Source organism: Acomys russatus, chromosome 16 (genome assembly GCF_903995435.1).
Source record: "Acomys russatus chromosome 16, mAcoRus1.1, whole genome shotgun sequence".
In the NCBI taxonomy this organism is placed as follows: domain Eukaryota; kingdom Metazoa; phylum Chordata; class Mammalia; order Rodentia; family Muridae; genus Acomys; species Acomys russatus.
Window position 1 is genome coordinate 2,467,417 of NC_067152.1, and position 25,807 is coordinate 2,493,223.

Sequence of the window (25,807 nt, forward strand, 5' to 3'; positions counted from 1 at the left end):
TCATCAGGGTGAGGGCAGGCCTACCATGAGGCCCAAGAGCTCAGGCACTGAGGACAGGTTTTGCTTAGCAGAATAGAGGCAGCAAGGTGGCTGTGAAGAGAAACCAAGAGCTGGGAGAGGGGCTTACGCTGTCCTGCCTGTGAGTGTGTGCCGGGGAGCCAGGAAGCAGCCTCTGCAGTGTTTCCCTGGCACCTGGCACTGCAGCACGGCTCCCGCTTCCTATTTGGCAGCAGATCTGGCTTTCCCCTCCAGCAGGCCCTCGAGGCCCCGCTAAGGCAGTCAGCTTAATACTCAGCCAGCACTAACTACGTCACCACCACTTCTCAGCACCGTTATGTCTGACAGGAGGAGAGAATAAGACCAGTGAGAGAGAAGGGGGTCCAGGCCTGGAAGAAACAGGCAGTCGAGTCCGTATACAAACACACATCCCCGGGTGGTATGGTCCTGGCTCACAGGGATCAGCCGAGGGCAGGGGCTGGGAGGTCTAAAAGGAGCATCCGAAGGGATATCAGAATCCCCAGTGGATGGGTGTGGTGGTGCACGCCTTTAATCCCAGCACTCGGGAGACAGAGGCAGGCGCATCGCTGTGAGTTTGAGGCCAGCCTGGTCTACAAAGTGAGCCCAGGACAGCCAAGGCTAAACACCCACCAAAAATACCAAAACAAACAAACAAACAAAACCAGAAGAAGAAAGAATCCCCAGTGAGCTTGAATCTGCCTAATAAGGAACATGTAAGGGGAAAAGATGACAGACATGCGAGGCGAAATGGCTTGAGATATAAACCAGAAGAGTCCTACCAGCCTTGACCCACTACACTTTTGAGTCCTAACTCTGCCCTTTACTAAATGTGTTGTTCTAACATAGGCTGGCTGAGGGTGACCGTGAATTTCTGGTCCTCTCACCTCCTGAGGGCTGGGATCAAGGTGTGTGTCGCTGTGCAGGTGTGTGTCGCTGTGCAGGTGTGCGTCGCTGTGCAGGTGTGCGTCGCTGTGCAGGTGTGTGTCGCTGTGCAGGTGTGTGTCGCTGTGCAGGTGTGCCTCGCTGTGCAGGTGTGCGTCGCTGTGCAGGTGTGTGTCGCTGTGCAGGTGTGCGTCGCTGTGCAGGTGTGCGTCACTGTGCAGGTGTGTGTCACTGTGCAGGTGTGTGTTGCTGTGCAGGTGTGCGTCGCTGTGCAGGTGTGTGTCGCCGTGCAGGTGTGTGTCGCTGTGCAGGTGTGTGTCGCCGTGCCCAGTTCAGACCCTGAGGGTTTTGTAAGCAGTGGATGAACATGACGAGGAACATTTAGTCGCTTTCAGGGCTTTAAAGATGTTATAGAAAGCACGTGCTAAAAATAGCTGCTGCTAGTATACACGCTCTTTAATGGGAAGGATACGTGACCGTGCTGCCCCTGAGCCAGCCATGAGGGAAATCTCCAGCAGGCAGGTCCGGGTTGGAAAGAGGAGAGGGACCCAGCCCAAAGAGAGCGCGTTATCATTTAGGTACAAGGTAACCAACCCCACAGGGGAACCCTCACCTTACCCTGTTGTGAGCCCGCTCGCTAAGTGTCTGGATGTTTATGCTGCGGGCTTCTTTAGTCAGGGTCAGCCTGGCTCTCCTTGCTGGGCGGTTTCATCCCGTACAAGCCCCGGGTAGTCCCTAAGCTGAAACACTTGGACTGTCTGGCCCTCTGTGTTTCCCCCAGCTTTTGAAATAGAGTTAACTTACTTAACCGAGCCTGGCCACAAGCCCTGACTCTCTGGTCGTCACTCCATCAGTGCTAGGATTATAGAAGTGTGCCAGTGTACCCGCTTTGATCATTTATTTAAAATATATCTTTCTGTTAATTTTTTGTTCAAAAATTATGAGCCAGGCGGTGGTGGCGCACGCCTTTAATCCCAGCACTTGGAAAGCAAAGTCAGGCAGTTATCAGAGTTTGAGGCTGCTCTAGTCTTCAAAGTGAGTTCTAGGACAGCCAGGGCTTCACAGAAACCGTGTCTTAAAAGCAAACCAAACAAAATTATATATATTAAGAGGAAGTTAGATGACAAAGAAACCCGTACTTATAATGTGGGCACACTGAATGCCCAACTCTTATTTTTGATTTGCTTTTCTTATCAGAGCAGCGTAAGTCCCTAGGACGTGTGCATTCCTTTTTCCTTAACAAGTTTTGGCGGGGGGTGTGGGGGGAGGAATTTACCTTGAGATGAAAGCTACCTACATTCCCCTTCATCCTTAAGATTATCCACTGAGGACTGGAGAGATGGCTCAGAGGTTAAGAGCACCGACTGCTCTTCCAGAGGTCCTGAGTTCAATTCCCCGCACCACATGGTGGCTCACAGCCATCTATACTGTGATCTGATGCCCCCTTCTGGCCTGCAGGGGTACATGCAGGCAGAATGCTGTACACATACTAATAAGTAAATCTTTAAAAAAAAAAAAAAAAAAAGTCGATCTAGGTCGTGCAAGCCTTTCATTCCAGGATCTGTAAGTTCGAGGCCAGCCTGGTCTACAAAGTGAGTCCAGGACAGCCAAGGCTACATAGAGAAGCCCCTGTCTTGAAAAACCAAAGACTGAGCTGCCTGTGGTAGCTACTTAGGAGGCTGGGGCAGGACGCCAATAAGTTCAAGATCACAACTAATGTAAGAACTTGTCATTTTGTTTTGTTTTGTTAAACAAATTAGGCCTGGCAGTACAGGGCCTGTACTGCTAGTGATTTGGAGGTTGAGATTGGAGGATCTGCTTAGGCTGTAGAACCAGTTCAAGGTCAACCTGGACAAATTAGTTTAAAAGAAAAGTAATACCCTATGAGCATATACGGGGGGAGGAGGCCGCCCTCAGTCATAGGGGAGGGGAGTAAGGGGAAAGTGGGAAGGAGGGAGGAATGGGAGGATACAAGGGATGGGATAACAATTGAGATATAATATGAATAAATTAATAAAATTTATAAAATTTATAAAATTAATAAAAAATATTAAAAAAAAAAAAAGAAAAGTAAAAGGAAGGCTGGAGAGGTAGCTGAGTGGTGGAGTGCTTGCCTAAGGTGTGCACAGGCTTTGCATTGCAGCGCCAGTACTGAACCCCCACCCCAAGAGATTAACATCTTTTCATGAATAAACATAAAGGGCCTATGGTCTAAAACCAGACACGTGGTTTCCTAAATTATAGACCACCCAGATAAGGAATTACTAGGCAGCCATTTTCACTTGTGTCAGAAAGGAACAGTAAAAAAGTTTAGAAAACACTTTATAATATCAGATCAGAAGGGAAAAGTGATGACACTCCCTGTAATCCTAGTTCTTAGGAAGCAGTGCCAGAAAGTCATCTCTCCAGCCCTCAGAGCAAGTTTGAAGCTACCCTGGGCTACATGGGACCCTATCCTTAAAAAGGCACCGTGGAAGGGCCGGGTGGCTCAGTGGGTAAGTGTAGCTGCTCCTTGAAGAGGATCTGAGTTTGATTCCCAGAACCCACATGGCAGCTCTCAACCACCTGTAACTTCAGTTTCAGGGAATCCAACTCCTTCTGGCCTCCTCGGGTACTCGTAGGCAAGGGGGTGCATAGATGTATATGCAAGCAAAATACCCATACACATAGAAAAATGAAATACTAACAAAAATAAGGAAGTAAAGAAGCCGGGCGTGGTGGCACACCCCTTTAACCCCAGCACTCAGGAGGCAAGAAGCAGGCGGATCTACTTGAGTTTGAGACTAGCCTGAGTTACAAAGTGAGTTCCAGGACATCTCGGCCTGCTATACAGAGAAACTCTGTCTGGAGGAAGAAAAGAAGTAAAGAGAAAGCTGGCATGGTGACACACCCCTTTAGTCCCAGCACTCGGGAGGCAGAGGCAGGTGGATGGCTGTTGAGTTCAAGGCCAGCCTAGTCTACAAAGTAAGTCCAGGACAGCCAAGGTTAACACAGAGACACCTCACCCCACCCCTGCTCCCATCTCGGGGCGGGGGGGGGGGGGGGGAGAAGTAAAGAGAAAACGAAGGGTTAGTTGGATACAGTGGTGCAAGTCTACAGTCCCAGCTATTTGAAAGATGAAAGCAAGAAAATGACTTGTGCCCAGGAGTTCAAGACCAGCATGGCCAACACAGTGTAACATATTCAGAAAAAGTTTATAAAACAGTGTCTAGGGCCAGACGTGGTGGCTTAGGACTTTAATCCCAGCACTTGGGAGGCAGAGGCAGGTGGATCACTGTGAGTTAGCGGACAGCCAAGGCTATACAGGAAGCCCTGTCTCAAACAAAACAAAACAAAACAACAACAACAAAGAAGACAGTGTGTAGGGCTGGTGAGCTGGTTCAGTGGGTAAAGGTGCTTGCTGCCGAGGCTTATGACCTGAGGACACACATGGTGGAAGGAAAGAACCAGCTCTCCAAAGCCCAAGTGTTTTATAGTAGATATGTATTCCTTTTCTAGTTAGGAAGAATATTCATAATTTAAACAACAATAAATACACTCAGGAGGCAGAGGCAGATGGATCACTATGAGTTTGAGGCCAGCCTGGTCTATAGAGCGAGTCCAGGACAGCCAAGGCTACACAGAGAGACCCTGTCTTGAAAAACCAAACAAAAAACAATAAATAGAAGTTGATGGGAAACTGTCTAATGTGGTTTGCCCTGAGGCTCTGTGCTGCCCTTGGAATGGCACACTGGCCAAAATAACATGCGTTTTCATGGTTTGGTAACACTCTTCCAGGTAGGAGGCTGAGTGTGGTGGCTCATGCCAGTAACCCCAGCACTTTGATGTGTGTGGGGGGGGGGGGGTCGGGGCTAGTAAGAGTGAAAGATCATAGGAGACCTTGTCTCAAAAAACAGATCAAAAATGCTCCAGGCAGGTGGATGGGAGGGAGAGCTCAGCTGCTGCCATCGATCCTGCCCAGGGCAAATGATTGCATCACAAACAAGTGAACCATCCTTGTGTTCCCATTCCGAGTCTAGTATGAGGAGGTCAGAGCAGGGCCACACACCCTGCGCCCTCACTGTGCTGCCTTCTCTCTCCTGGGTAAGGGTTAAGACGGGCTTGGATGAAGATAGAAGAACGGGGCCGACCAACACCAGGTCTGCTTTTCTGGGTGTTTCCTAGCCCCGTAGAAGAGGTCCTGCCCGCGGCTGGTTCTGATGTTGGGAATTTTCCCTAAGGCGTAATAGCTGTGTGCGCAGGAATCTCCACTTGGCCCTGCCTGGGGGAGGACAGGCACAGGCGCATGGCCTCCAACTGCTCTTCTAACCCTCCTCTGATCTCTCCCTTTCCCCACTTGTCCTGACCGGACTGGAATCCCCTGCAGGTGTATTTCCTTCTTTCCACGTAGGCAGTTGTCATCTTTTGATTCTCCCCGAGGTGGCTATGGCTCCCATGGATGCCTTTCCTACAAGTATGTTTTGCCACCTGAATACGTGCTTTGGGACACATGAGTTTGTCCTGAACACAGCATTCCTTCCAGGCAGGTGTGCAGTGCTCACCTGGGTGTGTTTGTGCACATTTGGCCAAGTCACATTTCCTCTGTCTCCTATGCCCCTCACTTGGCCCCCTCCCACCATTCCTAGAAAATCTAGAATGATAAGAAAAAGTGGGGTTTTTTTTTTGTTTGTTTGTTTTTGTTTTTTGAGACAGGGTTTCTCTGTGTAGCCCTGATTGTCCTGGACTTACTTTGTAGACCAGGAGAAAAAGCTTTCGGCGTGCTAAGAATTTGGGAGAAAACATAGCTCATCATCCTGGCCTTGTACCATAAGACTTATCAACTTGTTAATGTTCCTCCCCCAAAACAGTCCTGTTACGTACTAATATTCTGAAAAGCATTAATGGCCTATAATTCACATACTGTTCATCTCGGCTTAGAGTGTGTGCACCCAGGGAGTTTTAGTGTATCCACAGAGTTGTATGGTCGTCACTTCAGTGAACTGCATCAATCTAAACAAATCCTGCAGTCCTTTTTGGTCCCTGGCCTTTGCCGGTCACTAATCTACTGTTTGTTTGTTTGTTTGTTTGTTTGTTTGTTTGTTTGTTTGTCTTTTCCTAGACAGGGTTTCTCTGTGTAGCCTTGGCTGTCCCGGAACTCACTCTGTAGACTGGCATGGCCTTGAACTCAGATCCGCCTGCCTCTGGTTCCCGAGTGCTGGGATTAAAGGCATGCGCCTCCACCGCCTGTCTCTTTGGATTTGTCTACTTGGGATATTTCATACAATGGATGCATATAACATATGCTCTTTTAGGAAAACTTTATGTGTAGAAATGTTTTGTCTGCATGTATGTATGGGTTTGGGGGGGTTGTTTTTTTGTTTGTTTGTTTGTTTTGAGACAGGGTTTCTCTGTGTAGCCTTGGCTGTCCTGGACTCTCTTTGTAGACCAGGCTGGCCTCGAACTCACAGCGATCCGCCTGCCTCTGCCTCCCGAGCGCTGGGATTAAAGGCGTACGCCACCACACCTGGCTCTGCATGTATGTATGTTAACCACATGCATGCAGTGCCCGTGGAGTCCAGAAGAGGGCATCAGATCCCCTGGAGCTGGAGTTACAGATGATTGGTAACCACCATGTGGGTGCTGGAAGGAGCCAGCTCTCCAGATGTGGTCTTCTGTGCCTGGCTTCTCTTTCTGTCTTAGCTTACTATTTTCCCGGGTTTACACCTGTTGTAGCATGTGTCTATTCATCTTGATGGACATCAGGTTGTTTTCATTTTTTTTTCTATTATGAAGAGTACTTTCCTAAACATTTATTCTCAGCACATAATTTTGTATCTCTTAGGAATGTACCTAGGAATAGAGTATCTGGGTTACTTTGTTTTAACTGTCTGAAAAACCAAGTCTGATTCCAGAGTGGGCAGGGGTGGGGGGCGCAGAGGGGTTTATCTTCATATTTCTTCTGGAAGCTTATACCAGCTCCCTCTGGGTTCTCACCAACCTTTGTTACTGTCCAACTTAGAATGGCCACCCTAGTGGGTCTGTGTAGGTCAGAGGAGAGCTTGTGAGAGTTGCTTCTCTTCTACCATGTGAGTCTCAGGGGTTGGAGTCAGGCAGCAAGTGCCTTTACCCATCATTGTCTGTCTGTCTGTCTGTCTCTCTGTCTGTCCGTCCGTCTGCCTGCCTATCTATCTATGTATCTATGTATCTATCTATCTATGTATCTATCTATCTATCTATCTATCAATCAAACTGAAGCAAGATCTCACTCTGTGGCCCTGGCTATCCAGGCAATTGCTATGTAGACCAGGCTGGCCTCGAACTCACAGAGATCCACTTGCTTTTGCCTACTGAGTACTGGGATTAAGGGCTTGCAGTGCTACACCCAGCCTCTTCTCTTTGTTTGTTTTTGTTTTTGAAGCTGGATCTTGTGTGTAGCCCTAGTTGATTTGAAATTAACTACGCTGGGCGTGGTCATGCACGCCTGTAATCCCAGCACTCGGGAGGCAGAGGCAGGTGAATCTCTGTGAGTTTGCAGCCAGCCTGGTCTACAAATAGAGTCCAGGACACCCAAGGCTACACAGAGAAACACTGTCTTGAAAAAACAACAACAACAACAAAACGAAACAAACAAACAAAGAGAGAAAAGAAAAAGATGTAACTGTGTAGACAAAGCTGCCCTCACACTCCTGCTGCTTCTGTCTATCTTGGGGCATAGACATTTGAAACCTTTTTGATAATGTTCATTGCTTATTTATTTAATCATGAGCAAAACCAGGCAGAAATCATGAGAGACCGCAGAGCATCCATTTGGCCCCATTTTAGTAGCAAGGAATGGGCTTGGAGCAGCCTTCTTTTGTCTTGAGCTAGGGTCTTGCTGTGAGCCTCAGGGAACTTTGAGGCCTCCCTTTCCATGTTGGTTAAACAGCAAAGAAAGGAGCACAGCTTAGGGTCACACGCATGGGCTGGATTTAATGAGATAGGGGGACATAACTCTCATGAGCTTGTCCCCAGCACCAGTGGCACTGTTGATGAGCTGGCACAGGCTCCCGAGATGGGAGAAGGAGAAGAGCTGTGGCTGCTGTGGCAGGATATCTTTACTCTGGCGTGTCGGATCCATTATCCATGGCTGCTTGCAGTAGCCCTGGCTGTCCTGGAACTTTGTAGACCAGGCTGGCCTCAAACTCAGAGACTCACCTGTCTCTGCCTACCGAGTGCTAGGATTAAAGGTGTATGCCACCATGCCCAGCATACCACCTTTATTTAGGGGCTGGAGAGATGGCTCAGAGGTTAAGAGCACTGGCTGAATCTTTTTTAAAAATATTTACTTATTTATTATTTATTTATAATGTGCACAGTGCTCTGCCTGCATGTACAGCTGCAGGCCAGAAGAGGGCACCAGATCACATTATAGATGGCTGTGAGCCACCATGTGGTTGCTGGGAATTGAACTCAGGACCCTTGGAAGATAGTCAGTGCACTTAACCTCTGAGCCATCTCTCCAGCCCTGTAAATGAATCTTTTTTTAAAAAGATATTTTACTTACTTGAATGAGTGTTTTGTCTACATGTACAAATGTTTGTATACCATTTGTACACAGAGGTCAGAAGAAGGTGTTGGAGTTAAGGATGACAGCAAGCCACTCTGTCAGTGCTGGGAACCAAACCCAAACCCTCTGCAAGAGCAACAAGTGCTTTTAACCACCAAGCCATGGCTCCAGCCCGTGCTGTGACATCTTCCCAGGCCTGAGTCTGCAGAATCTTTGGGGTTTGGCCCTGAAGTCATTTCAAATGAGCCTGCTCGTGCTTTGCGCCCATGCTCAGAGCGACCCTGGTTTAAACCGCCTGGGCCTTCCTAGTCTTGGCTTTGTGGAGGCTCCATGTGACTCCCAGGCTGGAGTGTTGCAGCAAATCCTCTGCTTACTCTCAGAGACTCAGAGGCAGAGCAGGAGCCACCTGCCACCGCGTTAGGGTTGTGACAGGCACCTAAAGGAACATACTCTCGAAACTGAAAGCAGCTTTTGCTGACATCTGGTCTTGGGGGATTCTTTGGATATTTTTATTTATAAAACGACACGCATTTCCCCAAATAGATTCTTATTTTTGACAGGCTTTCTCCCTTTGAGGGGTGCTTCAGGCTCACAGCTTTGTCCTCTGACACCTCCCTCAAACGTGGTAAAGGGCGGTGGTCTGCGTCAGGATTGGTAGGGGCGTGTGCAGACGAGTCAATGCCGTGTCTGTTCTTTTGGAGTTGAATTTCTTTCTTATGCTATGCCTCCCCTCTCTCTGTCTTTCTCTGTCTCTCTCTGTCTCTCTCTCTCTCTCAATCTCTCTCTCTCTCTCTCAATCTCTCTCTGTCCGGGAAAGGAAAGCGTGCAATTAATTAGTGTCAATTGCCCAGACTGCTGTGCTGTGAATTCCACAGAGCGAGAGCAGGAGAGACGTGAGGTCTGACCATTGCTAGCTTCTCTCTTTTCTCCCCCCTCGGGCCAGTCCAACTCAGCCCAGGACAGCTATGAATGCAGCCCAACACAAAGTCATAAGCTTACTGAAAACGAGATCTTCCTGCCACTTTCGTGAGCTCGGTTGCGTAGTTCCCTGGTATGAATTTTGCAGGTGACAGTGATGTGTCACAGTGTCAAAAGGCGAGACACACCTGTGACCTGCGCCTTTTCTTTCCTCCATCCTGCCCCTCAGCTGCCCAATATGTTCGGTGACCTTCGGTCTACGTTTATTGCCTTGATGATTGGGTCCTACGCTTCCTCAGCAGTTACCTTCCCGGGAATCAAGGTAAGGGCGTGGCCCGCGGTGTCCCTCCGCCTCCCCCAACGCAGGCTCTTTTCCTAGGAACTGTGCAGAGGCCTCCGCCTAGGCCACTGCAGCCTCTCTGAGGAGAGGAGTCATTGTGAGCACTAGGGGTGGCCCCTCAGCTGCCCTTCCCACCTGGGCAGGATGCACCTGGCACCACAGGAGCAAGATAAGAACCCCCTTTCCCCTGGGCCCCTGGAAGAGGAGGGCTTCAGCGTTGCCCTGTGGTGTGTGACCCCAGCCTGTGTGGGGAAGGGAAGGTAGGGTGGCTGAGCTTGCCTCCGCTCCTGGGAGCCTCCAGCCTGTTAATGTTGGCCTGTTGCTCCGCATTAGCCCGGCGCTCTGCCGTTGTCCGCCAAGTTGCTTCAGCTGTTTCCCTTGCAGGCAGGATTCTGAGCCTGTGGAAGTCACGTGAGATCAGGAAGAAGCCTAAGCTCACAGTCCCCAAGGCTCTGCTCCCTCCCCTCTTCTGTTGCTCCTGTTAGCACGTCACCAGGGGCCTTTCCCTCCCTGAGCACTGGTGTCAAGGTGAAGGTGACATCAGTGGTGTTGCTGAGGTGCTGCGATGGCGAGCGGGATCCACAGATGCAGCCGGGGGAACCTGGCCAGCAGTCCTGTGGGCTCTCTCTCGTTCTGGGTGGTGGAGGAAACAGAAGGCCCTTGTCCCCTCTGTATAAGTGCTGGCCTCTGCCTAAGGATCTAGGCAGCTACACGCTACGGCACTTAGGGGACCCTCACAATGGGTTTGGGAAGATATTGGGGATGATCAAGACAGGCTTTAGGGGCACAGGCCTGTAATCATAACTTCTAAGGAAGCCGAGGCAGGAGGGATTGGCAAGGTCAAGGGCAGCCTGGGCCAGTTAGTCTGTACTTGTCTCATAGTTTTTTAAGGGCCATAAGTAAGGCTCACTGGCGGATACTGGCAAACACACAGGCAACCCTACCTCCAATTTCCAGTACTGCAAAAACTAAAAGAAAGAAAGCAGAGAAGAGGAAATACTGTCAATTGGTGCTGCAATGCCCAGACAGCAGTCTGCCCCCTGCCAGGATCACTGCTCACCCTGGCCAAAGGAGAGTGTGAACACCTGCTTCACAGAGGCGCCAACGGGGATACGTCAGTTGGACGTGGAGCTCCTTCAGGCGTGTGTCCTTTTTGCTGTTGTTTCATTTTTCGAGACAAGGTTTCCCTGTGTATCCCTGGCTGTCCTGAACTCTCTTTGTAGACCAGGCTGGCCTCGAACTCACAGCGATCCGCCTGCCTCTGCCTCTCGAGTGCTGGAATTACAGGTGTGAGCCACCACACCCGGCTTCAGGCATGTATTCCTAAAGAGTAGAGAACATTGGTGGGACAGGTGCCTGTCCTTGGAGAGCTAGACTGACTGTCAAGCTTGTAAGCCTAACAGTCTGGAGGTGGAGGCAGGAGGACCAAGAGTTTGAGGCCAGCCAGCGCCGTAAGAGAACCTGTCTCAAAACAAAGAAGGAAGCCAGGCATGGTGGCGCATGCCTGTAATCCCTGCACTCGGAAGGCAGAGGCAGGCAGATCGCTGTGAGTTCGAGGCCAGCCTGGTCTACAAAGCGAGTCCAGGATAGCCAGGGATACACAGAGAAACTATGTCTTGAAAAACCAGAAATAAATAAATAAAACAAAGAAGGAAACCCCTCAGAAAAACCTTAGTGAGCATTGCTCTCTGTGACCCAGGCATGCCCGAGATATGGTGGCCACCTTTTAAGGTGTTGACATTTGATTCTAATTGGATTCCAGGGACAGACAGGTTGGGATTCTCAGAACAGGATTTCTAGTAGCCAAACATCTCAGCTCACAGGGTTGCACCCTTTTATACAGCCCAGCACAGTGGGAGCTCCCAACTGCTCCTGCCCAGTGTCCATTCTGGCTTTCCATTGATAATACTGTCCCCCTCACCTGACAGCTCATCTATGATGCTGGTGCCTCCTTCATTGTCATCCTGGTGGTCTGGGCTGGCTGCTCTGGCCTGGTTTTCCTCAACTGTTTCTTCAACTGGCCACTCGAGCCCTTCCCAGGACCGGAGGACATGGACTACTCGTAAGTAGGAGGGCTCTCTGGCCTACTCTCCCTCCAGCCAAGGGCCTAGGCGGCACTGACAAACGTCCTTCCTGCGGCCCAGGGTGAAGATCAAGTTCAGCTGGCTGGGCTTCGACCACAAGATCACAGGGAAACAGTTCTACAAGCAGGTGACCACCGTGGGGCGCCGCCTGAGCGTAGGCAGCTCCATGAGGAACGCCAAGGAGCAAGCCGCGCTGCAGGAGGGCCACAAGCTGTGCCTGTCCACTGTTGACCTAGAGGTGAAGTGCCAGCCGGATGCTGCAGGTACCCAACCCATTTCTCTCCCCTCCCAGGCTGGCCCACGAGATCTGGGGTCGGGGCAGAGGCAGCGGAGGGCGGGGCTAGATCCTCATTGACGCTGCAGGTGTCACCCAGGGCCCCCTTGATTGGCAATGGTTGGCTGTGTCTCTATGGGTACCCTTTCCCCCAATACCTTTCCTGTCTCAAAGTGGGCAGCGGCATCTGTTTTTTACACGCGCATGCGCTGAGTTTCACAGAGCTTAAGGAGTCTGCTGCTGAGTGTCAGCACCACTCAGGGACCTCAGCAGGGCTCTTTGCTGCCCCTCACCTCCAGCACAGGCTGCATGTCAGGCCTTCCTCCCTTCCCCAGGCCCTGGATGCCGGATGGGCCATGTTTCCTGGCCCTGAGCCCCATGCTTTCTTCCCACAGCAGCCCCCTCGTTCATGCACAGTGTGTTCAGCCCCATCCTGCTGCTCAGCCTGGTCACCATGTGTGTCACACAGCTGCGGCTCATCTTCTACATGGGGGCCATGAACAGCATCCTTGAATTCCTGGTCAGCGGTGACCAGAAGACAGGTCAGTGTCCCCTGGGCCTCGATGCATCCCTCCAGGGTGGGGGCAATTCTGTCACTGTCATTAGCCAAGTGAAGTCCTCCAGCCCCACTAGCTGAAGTATTATGTCAAGCCAGGTCAGTCGGGCTGTGTCCGAGGCCCTGCTCGCCTGACAAGGCTGTTTTGTCACAGCCAGCTTGACGGTTCCTTCCTGTGCCCATCAGGATTTCCAGGCTAAGGTGGGGAGAGGACTGACATGGCTCCGTGTGTTAGGCTGTGGGGTGTGTGCATGTTTCCAGTGCCAGTGGGGCGGACTGTGGGCTGCATCCGTAATGAAAACACTGCCCAGAGCAGAAGACAGCAACCCAGCCCCACCCGGTCACATCCCTGCTCCGAAGACACTGGCTTGGTTCTTGGACATCTCAGGGGCTGAGGGAGGACCTTTGTCCTGGTAGAGGGCTCTGGGTCAGTGGGGGACCCACTCTAGGATCAGTGTCCTGCCCTGGGAACCAGGGAGAACAAAGGCTTCTCAGGAGCAAGTTGGGTTCCAGTTGAGGCTTGTTCACTCTGGGAAACAGAACTGATAACACACAGGAAAACAGCGGCAGGTCTTGAGCTGATGAGGGCCTGGCTGACTCAGCTTTAGTCATCCTGAGCAAGCAGGACAAACACACATTCGGCAAATCCTCTTTGTTGGCAGTCTCACCAGCCTGCCACTTTCTTTTGTTGGCTAACTTGTTTTTACCGAGGGAAAGATAGATAATGCAGTCCTTGCAAGGAGCCAAATACCAGTTTTCCACAGGGACAGCAAGGCAGCCTGCTTTCGCAGAGGGAGAAGCTCCAGGCACCTACCGACTTCTCAGTGGGGAGAGACAGTGGCAAGATGCTGAATAAAACGAACAAACAAATCATGGGGGGGGGGGGGGGCACAGTAACGGCTTCCGGGTTCCTAGGGGAGAAAAAGATCCTTAGCTTTGTTTAGTCTAGTGATAATTTCCTAGCTTTTTGTTTGTTTGTTTTATTTTATTTTTTGGAGAGCAAGTTTTTCTATGTAGCTCTGGCTGTCCTGGAACTCACTCTGTAGACCAGGGTGGCCTTGAACTCACAGAGATCTGCCTGCCTCTGAGTGCTGGGATTAAAGGGATGAGTCACCACTGCCTGGCTTTAATTTTCTAACTTTATATCCCTGGAATTTATTTATTTATTTATTTATTTATTTATTTTTAGATGAGGGGTTTAATGTGGCTTACTTGGTAGCGTGCTTTCTTTCTTTTGTTTTCTCCCGCTTTGGTTTTTTTTGAGACGGGATTGAAGGCGTGCGCCACCACTGCCCTGTGGTAGAGTCCTTTCTTAGCACACTGCATTCGTCAATTTGGTGCTAAATGCCTGTAATCCCAGCACTCTAGAGATGGAAGCAGGAAGATTAGATGTTCAAAGTCACCCAAGGTTGCATAGCAACTCCGAGGCCTGCATGAATTAACGAGAGTGGGTCTGGATCTGGGTGGATCTTGCTTGCTGCTTTGCCTAGACTCTCAAGCCTCTCCTCTACTTCAGTGGACTGTAGCTATGGCTGCAGGTGTGGACCACCCTGGATAGCCAAACTTTTTTTTTTTTTTTAAGATGTGGTAGCCTAGGCTAGCCTGGAACTTACTTAGTAGACCAGGTTACCTTCAGACAGAAGGTAATCCTCCTGTTGCAGCCAAGCACTAGAATTACCATCAACCCAGCTTAATCTTCTGCTATTTCAGTTAAATAAAAACCTCTCTGCTGGGTGCAGTGGTGCACACCTTTAATCCCAGCACTGGGGAGGCAGAAGCAGGCGGATCACTGTGAGTTCGAGGCCAGCCTGGTCTGCAAAGCGAGTCCAGGACAGCTAAGGCTACACAGAGAAACCCTGCCTCAAAAAAACCAAACCAAACAAACAAAAACCACCTCTCCTTGGGATGAGCTCAGCAGGTAAAGATGTGTATTGCTCACGTGGAGGCAGAGCACAACTTTTAGGAGTTGGTTCTCTTCTTCCCCTGTGTATTTTGGACACTGAACTCAGGTGTAAAGCTTATGTGACAAGCACCTTAGCTGTTAAGACATCTCAAACTGCTGGGCACTGGTGGTGCACACCTTTAATCCTAGCACTCTGGAGGCAGATTCAGGTGGAACTCTGAGTTCGAGGCCAGCCTGGTCTACAGCGTGAGTTCGAGGACAGCCAGGGCTATATACAGAAAAATGCTGTTTCAAAAAACAAAACAAAAGATACCAAAAGCCATGAGTAGTGGCACAAACCTTTAATCCCAGCACTTGGGGTGCTGGAGAGAGATGGCTCAGCCGTTAAGAGCACTGGCTGCTCTTCCAAAGGTCCTGAGTTCGATTCCCAGCAACCACATGATGGCTCACAACCTTCTATAATGAAATCTGGTGGCCTCTTCTGGCTTGCTGGCTCACATGTAGGCAGAATACTGTATAAATAATAAATAAATAAATCTTTTTTTTTTTTTTTTTTTAAATCTCAGCACTTAGGAGGCAGAGACAGGGAGATCTCTGTGAGTTTGAGGCCAGTCTGATCTACAGAGTTAGTTTTAGCACAGCCAGGGCTACACAGAGAAACCCTGGCTTGAAAAAAACAAAACAGGGGCTGGAGAGATGGCTCAGAGGTTAAGAGCACTGGCTGCTCTTCCAAAGGTCCTGAGTTCAATTCCCAGCAACCACATGGTGGCTTACAACCATCTATAATGTAACCTAATGCCTTCTTCTAGCCTGCAAGCATATATGCAGGTAGAGCACTGTATACATAATAATTAAATACATTTTGAAAAAGAAAAAGAAAAAAACAAAAAAAGATGGACATCCTGATACACTCCTGCAATCTCAGGTACTAGGCAGGCTGAAGCAGGAATTCATCAAGAAAACAAAACCATTGGTCAGCTTCAAGAGCAGAGGGCATCAGGAGGGGGACTCTTGAGGTATAGTGACAGGAGCTCTGCTCCTCGAGTCCCCAAGTCTCTGGGGTCCAGCATCCACAGGCCTGCCTCTTCTCAGAAAGGCTGCCTTGGGGTCAGGGAGCTGTTCAGGGAAGAGGCCTGGCTGTCTAGGGGGAACTGTGGTGTCAGATGACTGTGCTTGGCACGGCATCCTTTGCTCTTTCCTTCTCCCTGAATGCAGCAGAGGTAACAGTGACAGAGTAGCTTTCCCACAGGGCCACATGGTAGAACTCTGATTCTGCCAGGCTTTCTGCCTTCAGCGCGTCACTTCCCCATCATGGTGCCTGGCCACAGAGCTGACTCCCCAGCCTGCCTGTGATGATTAACCAGCAGCCAGAAGCGCATCAGCAGGGCTGGGCTGGCGCTCTCTCTCTCTCTCTCTCTCTCTCTCTCTCTCTCTCTCTCTCTCTCTTTCTCACATCTAACCCCAGAGCTGGAGTGGGCAAGGCCTTGGTCGAGTGCTCTGGGGCGCCGGGGTCTTGTGGGAAGAGGAGTATATGTTGTTAGGTGCCTAAGATCTAGCTGGCCTGTGTCCTTCTTGTTTGCGTTCCTGCCACTGACCTCTCTCCTTTCCGCCTTTCCACCTTTGCTTTCTCAATGAAGTGATGGCAACCGGTAAGCGGGGGTGGGAGTGGAGGGCTGGGAGCTGGGGGTTGGATGGTCATGAGGGGGGACATTGAAACACCCTTCAGTACTGTCTGCTTGGCCCAAAGACTTCTTGCCTCAGATTTGAAACATCCCTCTTGACTAAACTGGTGGGGTAAGGGTGGAGCATTTAGCGGTCAACTCTTTTTTGTCCCTGCCCCCTATAATTTTAAGTCTCTTTGAAGATGGGATCTCTGACGTCAGAGTCTCTGTGAACGGAGCCTTCCTGGTACATTTCTGGGGGCAAAAAAAGGATGGCCGGTCGCATATAAAGCACTAGTCATGGGCATTGGTGATTTTGTGGTTTCCAAGTCAGAGTGACTTCCTGAAACTTTGGTCGCAGGGGGTCATTGTGACATCCTGGATTTCATTAGCTGTTTCAGGGGAAGCAGGAGAGGTTTGGAGCAGAAAATTAGCATTTGTCTTAGTGTTGATTGTTCTAGTGTTAAGGTCTGAAGGTTTTCTTTCAACCCATAGTGACCAGGGGGCTCCAAGGCAGACCTCTGAGAGCCTACAGAGTCTACTCACGCTGATCCCCAGAGCGATGTGCCTGGAGCGCCCCGTGACGTGCCATCTTCCCCCTCTCCCCCCAGTTGCCCTCTATACCTCCATCTTCGGCGCACTCCAGCTGCTCTGCCTGCTGACAGCTCCTGTCATCGGTTACATCATGGACTGGAGGCTCAAAGAGTGCGAAGATACTTCCGAGGAACCTGAAGAGAAAGACGCCCCTCAGTACGTAGGCCACAGCCCACTCTAGGCCCCCCCCCCCCCAGAGAAAGAGAGCTAAGACTGATTGCATATTAGGAAGGACCTGGTGGGCAGCAGGGACAAGAGGTGCACTCAGGACCCTGGCAAGGTCACCACACAGCATTCCTACCTCTGATAAAGTGTGGGAGACACTGGGATGTAGACGAAAGCAGAGGGAATCCCCGGGCCCCAGGCTGGCGCTCATCACAGCGTTGGCACAGGCCACACAAGGGGGCTGTTGTAAAGCCACTGGGGTCCTTCCTCTCACTCGAGTTGTAAGCTACTCTAGCCAAGTGTGCCACTGACATGCTCCCTGTGAGGAAGAAACAAGGCCCTGGAGTCCCGCCTTATGGAAGGGCTGGGCTCTAAGATCAGAGGGTGAGTTAAGAGCCGTCTTCTCCAACTCGCGTCACGTGGCAGCCCGTCCTTTATTGTGTCAGGCCCAATGCCAAGCACTAACACGCGAGTCTCTCGCTTCAGCCCCAGGACCATGATGCAGCGTGTGCTAGTGCTGTGCCCATTGTACAGACGAGGGGACCGGGCTCAGGTGCCTGAGTCCCCTTTCAGAGCTGGTACAGTTAGAAAGTGGTGGGCCTGGGAATTGCTGCCCTCCTTTGAACGTCTGCCATTCGTTCATTCTTGTGACCATCCATGGGGTTTCAGTGTGGGTGGCTGGAATCAGTAATAGTTAATCCACAAGGAAATAATTACAGAGGCTCTCTGTTATCTAGGTTAGGCCCTAGAGCCAAAAGGCTATTTGTCATCCCAGTTCCATCTGCTGTGTTATTTGTTTCCCCTCACCCTATCCTGCCCCCCAAGGGGAAACCAACTCACTCCCTTATTTGGCTTATTATCTGGCTTATTACCAGCTTCCTGCAAGTTCTTGGTGCAGTGAGGCTTAGCTGCATCCTCGGTGGGGCAAACTCTGCTCCCCCTCCCCCAACACATATCAGCTGAACTAAGCAGGGTTGCCTATGATACTGTTCCTCAGCTGTGAGAGGCTCCACTTGAATCAGCCTCCACTCAACTGAGACGGCAGCCCACAGAGTGCCCCTAGTGCTGGATTAACACAAGTTGTGTGCCCAGGCCCTGTGGGGAGACAGAGGCAGGCAGATCTCTTTGAGTTTGGGGTCAGGCTGGTCTCCAGAGTGAGTCCAGAGCTATATAGAGAAACCCTGTCTACAAAAACAAAAACAAAAACAAACGAACAAACAAAAATACAAAAAACAAAAACAAAAAAGGAAAGAAATGCCTCCAGCACTCTGGAAGCAGAGGCAGGTGGATCTCTGTTCGAAGCCAGCCTGGTTTACACAGTGAGCTCCAGAAGGCTGGGCGTGGTGGCGCATGCCTTTAATCCCAGCACTTGGGAGGCAGAGGCAGGAGGATCACTGTGAGTTCGAGGCTAGCCTAATCTACAGAGCAAGTCCAGGACATACTAAGGCTACACAGAGAAACCCTGTCTCAAAAGACCAGAAACAAAAACAAAACAAAACAGAGTGAGCTCCAGGCCAGCCAGAGCTACTCAGAGAAACCCCATGTTAAAAACAAAAACAAAAGCAAATATGGTTGAGTGACTGGACTCAGTCCACACACTGGGATCCCTGAGGCCTGACTTTCTTGGGCGGGCCCACCTTCCTCCAGCGAGCCCCTCCCCACCTAAGTCCTGTGTGCTCTTTCTCCAGAGGTGAAAAGAAGCCGAAAAGAGACAGGCAGATTCAGAAAGTCACCAACGCCATGCGGGCCTTCGCCTTTACAAATGTGCTGCTCGTGGGCTTTGGGGTGACCTGTCTCATTCCTAACCTGCCTCTACAGGTAGGTCTGGGGAGAGGGAAGACCAGTTGGGGGGGAGGGACACAAGTGAGGGGTGTTCAGCGGCTGAAAGGTGCAAGTGACTTCATTCATTCAATTTGGCTGCTGCCTGTGATTGCTGACGGCCTGCTTAAGCCTCCTCCACTCCCCAGCCATGGGCTGGAAAGGAGGGAAACAGGAAGACCAGCTTTCTTTCACAGGACTCTTCTCCAAGATGGTGCATTGTTTTCCCCTATCCGTAGGCACCTGGCGCTCTGTGGGTAGCCCCACCATCTGTCCCTGGAACTATGTGGTTCTGCGTTTTCTCAGACAGTTGACATCTGATTGTCTAAGGAGATTTTGGCCACCAGGCATGGTAATCCTAGCACTCTGGGATTCAGAGGCAGGCGGATCACTGTGAGTACAGGGCCAGCCTGGTCTACAAAGTGAGTTCAGGATAGCCAAGGCTACACGGAGAAACCTTGACTCAGAAAACCAAAACAAACAAACAAAAAAAGAGGTTTTGGTCAAGGCTGAGTGTGGTGGCACACACTTGTAATCCCAGTACTCTTAGTGACAGAGACAACAGTGTCCGCGTGACTGTTATCCTGGAGAGAACAGAGAATGACTGATCCTGGCTTGGTGTCAGACTTCAGAGGCTTAATTCCTTTTTTTTTTTTTTTTTTTTTTTACAAGGTTTCTTTTCTCTTTTGAGACAGAGTCTTTCTGTGTAGCCCAGGCTGGCCTCAGACTTGATTCTCCTGCCTTGGCCCTTCAAGTGCTGGGATTACAAGAATGAATCACCATGCTTCACCTTGCACACAATCATTTTAATTTTTTTTTTTTTTTTTTTTAACCTGACTTGCTGGAGTTTGTAAGCCAAGTAGACTCGCTCCCACCTGGCCCCGCCCTTTGTTCTGTGAAAATGTCCTAGCAGTCCGTTCGGGGCCCAGGTCCCCAGTTTACAAGGCAAAGAAGGGATTGTACCTGATAGCGTTGCTTCCCAGTGGGTGTGGCTCAAGTGCAGCTGCGTCTCACGCCGGCTCTGGGAGGACGAAGAGGCTCTTTGTTTACAGAGTGCCAGGTGTTGAGCTACGTTGAGCACGCAGGTGTGCACACCCACAGGTACTGTCACACATACTTGCTGGCACTGGGTGTGCAGACCGGAGTAAGCCATGGGAGACTTGCACCAGGAAGGAGAGCCTCACACACCCTCGTCAGGACCATCTTGTCTAGCAGAGAGAAGATGCTCACTAGAAGACAGTCATCCACGCTTTGTTTCACTTGGTTCTCTCTGAAGGCCAGTTGTGCAAAGGCAGCATTTGAAAGGAGAGACAGCCTGTACAAATCCACATGTGTGTAAGGTTTCAAGCCTGCCAGGTGTAGGCCTGGCCCCTCCACCACCCACATTGCTGGGAGCAGGTCCTACCAGCTAATGGAAGATGGAAGAAAGGACAAACACAGGATCCTAGGGTGACAGTGTCTCTCGGGGATCATTAACTAACAAGGCCGTCTCAGAGATTGCTGAGTCTGCCTGTGGTAGCCTTCCCAGGAAGAGGCCTTCCAAAAACGGCAGGTGAAGATGGCCACTTGCCAGTAGGGCCTAGATCACCAGGCAAGGAGACCTTTGGGAAAGTCCTCACATAAAATACACGTGCTTAGAGTTTGGTAAGGGCATCTTGAGCTTTTATGCATTCGTTGCAATGACGCTGGTGTGAATATTGTCTTCATGGCTGACTTCAAGCTTCCAGTAAAACACCAGTGAATGAGGGGCTGGGAAGGGATTCCCAGTAAACCACTACAGTCTGGCACCTCTCCTCCATACGTACCCTGTACAGAAGATGCCCTCAGGACAAACCGTGAAAGACTCAGGAGATGATAAACTTGGAGCATTCATTTCCTTTCTTAAAACATCTTAAAAGATGTGGTGGCGTTGGCCGGGCGTGGTGGCGCACTCGGGAGGCAGAGGCAGGTGGATCTCTGTGAGTTCGAGGCCAGCCTGGTCTACAAAGCGAGTCCAGGACAGCCAAGGCTATACTGAGAAAACCCTCTCTTGAAGGGGGGAAAAAAAGAGAGTCAATTTGGTTTCTTAATTGTAAGTTTATATAATTGAATTTTTCATAACTGCTTAGCAACAGGCTACATCATGAAAGGGTCAGCTAGGTGACTTAGTAGTGAAAGATACTTGCTGGGAAGCCTGGTGACCCTGATGGCAGGAAGAGACAACTCCCAAAAGTTGTCCTCTGACCTCCACACAACATCGTGATGCTTGCACACAGGAAATAAATAGAAGGAAAGAAAAGTTTATTCCAGCACTTGGGAGGCAGAGGCAGGGTGATCTCCATGCACTCGAGGACAACCAGGACTACAAGAGAAACTCCGTTTCAGAGAAAAAAGAAAATAAGTTTAAAACGTCTTCTTGTGTGTATGTGTGCCGAGTGTGTGCTGTGCCTACAGAAACCAGAAGCCATCGGGTCCCCTGGAACTGGAGTTGCAGAGAGTTGTGAGCGGCCGCGCTGGTGAGCCATCTCACCAGCACCAATTTAATGTATTTTTTATTATTATTATTATTATTACAAAAATGAGGACCTGGAGAGATGGCTCAGTGATTAAGGGCACTAGATCCTCTTGTGCAAGGACCTGAGTTCAATTTCCAGACCCCACAGGGTGACTCAGAACTGTCTGTAACTCTAGTTTCAAGGGATGTGGTACCATCTTCTGGACTCTGGCACAAGGTACACACATGGTATGTGTATATGTATACATGCTAAACACTGACACATAAGTAAAATAAAAAAACATACACACATGTGTATGTGCAAGCCTGTGGTTATTGGGCTGTGACTACTAAATTTTCTTTTTTTTTTTTTTTTCGAGACAGGGTTTCTCTGTGTAATAGCCCTGACTGTCCTGTAAATTTTTTTTTAATGTTTTAAAAAGTTTTATCAAGAGCTAGGCATAGTGGCACATGACTTTAATTCCCATACTCTAGAGGCAGAGGCAGGCAGATCTTTGTGAGTTGGAGGCCAGCCTGGTCTACACAGAGAGTTCTCCGAGCAGCCAGGGCTACACAGTGAGACCCTGTCTCAAACAGAACAAAGTGAAATAACAGAGCATTCTGCACCAGAGAGCCAGTGCAGCTCAGCTCTGGGTGGCTCTGGTTTCTACGCCCAAGTCTCTAGGAGCCAGAGGGAGAGGACAGAGGAGGGTCTCCTGCTCACACACTGTTCTCCCTCCTTCCGTCCCTCAGATCTTCTCCTTCGTCCTGCACACAATTGTGCGAGGATTCATCCACTCTGCCGTAGGGGGCCTATATGCTGCCGTGTAAGTCCTGGAGGCTCTGGGTGGTGTGGTGGCCCTAACCCAAGGCAACTGCTGGTGGCACGGAGACCCTGAGACTGGCCTGTTCTTCCCTTCTTGTCGTGGTTGATCTGGCATCAGGGGACAGGTGATAGATTTTCGGCTGCCTGTGTCAGCAAAAGGCCATTGTACACACCTGATAGCGGGTGAGTCAGTAGGCAGGCAGCTGGGTGCCCACAAGCCTTGGCATTTAACACGAAGTCAGTCTCTCAGCTGGGGTCAGTGCCTGTGAGCCCCAGGGCTTGCTCTTCGGCCAGGTCCTGGCACTATCCCTGGCAGCTCACTGGAACAGGGTCAGGTCCTGGCTGCCTGAAGCTAAGTACTAAGGTGTAAATAGTCCTCAGTAGGCACAGTGACATGGATGACTGGTCCCCGAAGTCCTGGGCTGTCCTCACCCAGGGCCTCTGAGGGCCATTTGCTGGCCATAACCCCCTTGGGCCCTGGCTGTGGTGAAACCTGCATCTTTTTCAAGAAGCCACACAGAGCTGTTCCTGCCTCTCTTGCCCAGGGCCACTGCCTGTGACGGGAACAAAGCCTAACCTAGGTCAGGGCTCCCCCACAGCCCTGGGGCAGCAGAGCCTGATGTTCCCCAAGATTACACCCAGAACGCCTTCTCTAAGCAGCATCCTACAGAGGTCATTCCAGGTCCGCCTGCCCCCCCCCCCAACCCCCAGGCTTGGAGGAAGTTGTGGCTGCCCTGGCAGGGTGTGAGGGAGTCGGGCAAAGAGCTGTGATGCTGAGTTTCCGAGATTACGCAATGCTCCTGGAGGAGAGTTACAGCAGAGCCAGGCTTAGCTTCCAACCTGCTCCCCGGGAATGTTTCCCAAGCCGCAGACTCTGGCTGGCACCATGCTTTCCACCCCGCTCAGTCCTACGCCCACAGACTGAGGGCGGATCTGACTGTGGGAGAGGCTTTTTCTAGAGTCTAGAGCCCTAGGGGCCGGCACCCAACCATCCTGAGGCGCTCCCAACAGGCAAGATGATGCAGTCCTGGTTAGCAGCATACCTGAGCTAGGCCAGTAAGGGATTTGGGAAGCCCGTGGATGGCGCCGGTGTGACAAGTCTCATTGCCCCAACAGGTACCCCTCCACACAGTTTGGTAGCCTCACAGGACTGCAGTCCCTGGTCAGCGCGCTCTTTGCTCTCCTGCAGCAGCCGCTGTTTCTGGCCATGATGGGTCCTCTTGGAGGGGACCCTCTGTGGGTAAGAAGGGTCGGGTGTCTCTCCATTCCGCTCCTCGGAAGTAGAGCCAAGGACAACAGGTAGTGTGGGAAAGCCAGACAGAACCCAGTCAGAGGTCCCCTGTGGATGGCGGCCAGGCAGGAGGAGAAAAATGCTCTCTCTGGGTCTGATTCTAGGGTGAATCCCAGGCTTTCCACCCAAAGTCCAGCATTCTATTCCAAATGTCATGAGTTGTCCCAAGCCCAGCCCAGTCCCCCGAAGGCTGCTGAGTGGCACGTGGAGACTGGGGAATTTGGATACTGGAATGTGAACCAACAGCCCTGGGGCCTCTTGAACCTTCCTGTTTACTTTTCACTCTTTCCTCCTGTCGCTACCCCAAACCTGCGTGTGTGTGTGTGTGTGTGTGTGTGTGTGTGTGTGTGTGTGTGTGTGTGCGCGCGCATGGGAGGGTGCTGCCCTGTGGTGAACTCGGCTCCTCCTGACCGCTCGGCTCCCCACCTTCCCAGGTGAACGTGGGGCTGCTCATCGTGAGCATGCTAGGCTTCTGCCTGCCGCTCTACCTGATCTGCTACCGCCGCCAGCTGGAGAGGCAGCTTCAACAGAAGAGGGAAGACAGCAAGCTGTTTCTTAAGATCAATGGCTCGTCCAACCAGGAGGCTTTCGTGTAGCGCCCACCACCTCAGAGCTGTGGCCTCCTGCCTGTGCTTCAGTGACTGACCGCTGTCATCTCCCCCAACCCCAGAGGATCCCGTGCACTCTCTGGGTCTTGCCCTTCGCCACACTGGAGCCCCGTACGTCCTCACAGAGCCCTGGCCCTGCCATGGAGTGCTGGTGTGGAGGGACAGGAGAGGGCCCAGGACAAATGAACCTCCCACTGCCAGAAGCCGGCCTGCCCTGGCCTAGCTGTCACCCCAGGGGCCCTGGGATCTTGGATCCCCATGCGGCTTATACCTGGAGCCAAGGGGACACCCCCCAGCCCCCCATTAAGCAGGCTCACTCTCTCACTGATCTTGATTCTGCCTCTTGCCAAAGCAGAGGGGCCTGCAAGCCTCTACCCACACTACCTGCCCCTGAGCTGCATGTCCACCAACCACGCCTACCTGAGAACAAAGGCTTGCACTGTCTGCAACCCCTCGCTTTGGCCCCTTACCTCCCCTGGCCAGTCTGGCTGCCTGAGGAAGGAAGGACCCACTTCCTGTTGTTGGTGCTAACCCCTTTGTAATCCAGAGCCCCCACCCCCCACCCCCACCCGTGGCTGGTTCCCCGGCCCAGTGTTTTCCTTGAAGGCCTGTGGAGAAGTCCCACTGTCTCAGGCTGGCGAAGGGCAGAGCATTTACACAAAGCCTCAAGAGCGATGGGCAAGGCTTCTTCCTCAGAGTAGGAAGTACATTTGTACCGCTGCCCTTGTTCCAGTCTGCACCGTGAAGGGAACTAGGGACACTACAAGGGCACATTTCTACCCCCACGCAGCTGTTTTTCTGGGGTGGAAATAAGGCTGTGATGGTGGATAGTAAGAGCCAAGCCTAAGTAGGGAAGATGAATAGTGAGGAACCAAGGCGGTGTGTTTGTGTGGTACATGTGTGTACATGTGTGTGTACGGTAGGAGGTTAGCCCTAGGGTGGCTTTTATCTCAGTGGACCAGACCAGAAGCCAGCCAGGCCTACACCAAGCTCAAGATGGGAGAGTCAGCCTTGCTTTATCGTGGGGACCTTGTGCATGGCCGTGTGGTCACAGTGCCCCCTGCTGGCAGACTTCATCAGGGCACTGGAGCTGTTGGTTAGGAGAGAAGCCTAGCTGGCTTGCCTGGCCCAATAACCCACTTACCCTGACAGCCCCAAAAACCCTGTCTGAGACCTTTTGGGGTGCCAAGAGGGGTGAGTTGGCTTTTAAGTCTATGGCTTCCTCTTAGGTTTTGTCAGAATTCTTTTTATGAAGCAATAAATCCATTTTCCTGTTGGTAATGGATGCGTCCCACCCCCACCCCCCAACCTATCAGTTGAGTACTCTACGTGCCTGTTTTATGATTGAGAGGAAAGACGGGGCAAGAGGTTCTTCCAGGAAGGGAAAAAAGACAGACAAACAGACAAAGTGACACACTCTAATACCAGCACTTGGAAAGCTGAAGCAGGCAGAGAGTTTGAGGCAGCCTGGTCTACATCGAGAGTTCTAGGACTTCCACTAGTGACAAACCCAGCTGCCCCAGAGAGGGGCATGGCCAGAGGAAAGCCCTAACCACCAGGCAAATGGGGCTATGGAGAAGTGTGCGCTGTCCCAGCTAGACAGGCCAGGCCAGAAGCCTTCATCTCTACTGTTTCCCTCACCTCATAACCCACAAAAGTTGTTACATGGTGACTCCAGGAGAGTCATAGGCTAAACAGCATATAGATGGGGTGAGGGCAGACAGAAGAGATACCCCCGGGCCAAGTTCAGGCTTGTTAGTAATAGTGGAGTGTCAAGGCTTGGCTCCAATCTGTTCAGACATTAGAGTCATAGCCCTCACAACAGTGAGCTACTGGAAGCTCTTCTCTGAGGCTTTCACAGCTCAGTGGTA

The 25,807-nt window shown here is 51.1% G+C and overlaps 1 protein-coding gene across 2 annotated transcripts in view; it reads left to right on the forward strand.

The window, feature by feature from the left end:
- Slc43a2 (solute carrier family 43 member 2) overlaps positions 1–24,500 on the forward strand; it is a 47,057-nt gene extending 22,557 nt beyond the window's left edge. For both annotated transcript variants that reach the window (XM_051157966.1, XM_051157965.1), the window contains exons 6-14: positions 9,573–9,665; positions 11,612–11,745; positions 11,828–12,030; positions 12,437–12,583; positions 16,773–16,911; positions 18,609–18,738; positions 21,965–22,038; positions 23,154–23,277; positions 23,763–24,500. In XM_051157966.1, coding sequence (XP_051013923.1) covers positions 9,573–9,665; positions 11,612–11,745; positions 11,828–12,030; positions 12,437–12,583; positions 16,773–16,911; positions 18,609–18,738; positions 21,965–22,038; positions 23,154–23,277; positions 23,763–23,924 — 1,206 coding nt within the window. In that variant the 3' untranslated portion in view covers positions 23,925–24,500. The remainder of the gene's footprint in view (positions 1–9,572; positions 9,666–11,611; positions 11,746–11,827; positions 12,031–12,436; positions 12,584–16,772; positions 16,912–18,608; positions 18,739–21,964; positions 22,039–23,153; positions 23,278–23,762) is intronic.
- The last annotated feature ends 1,307 nt before the right edge of the window (positions 24,501–25,807 follow it).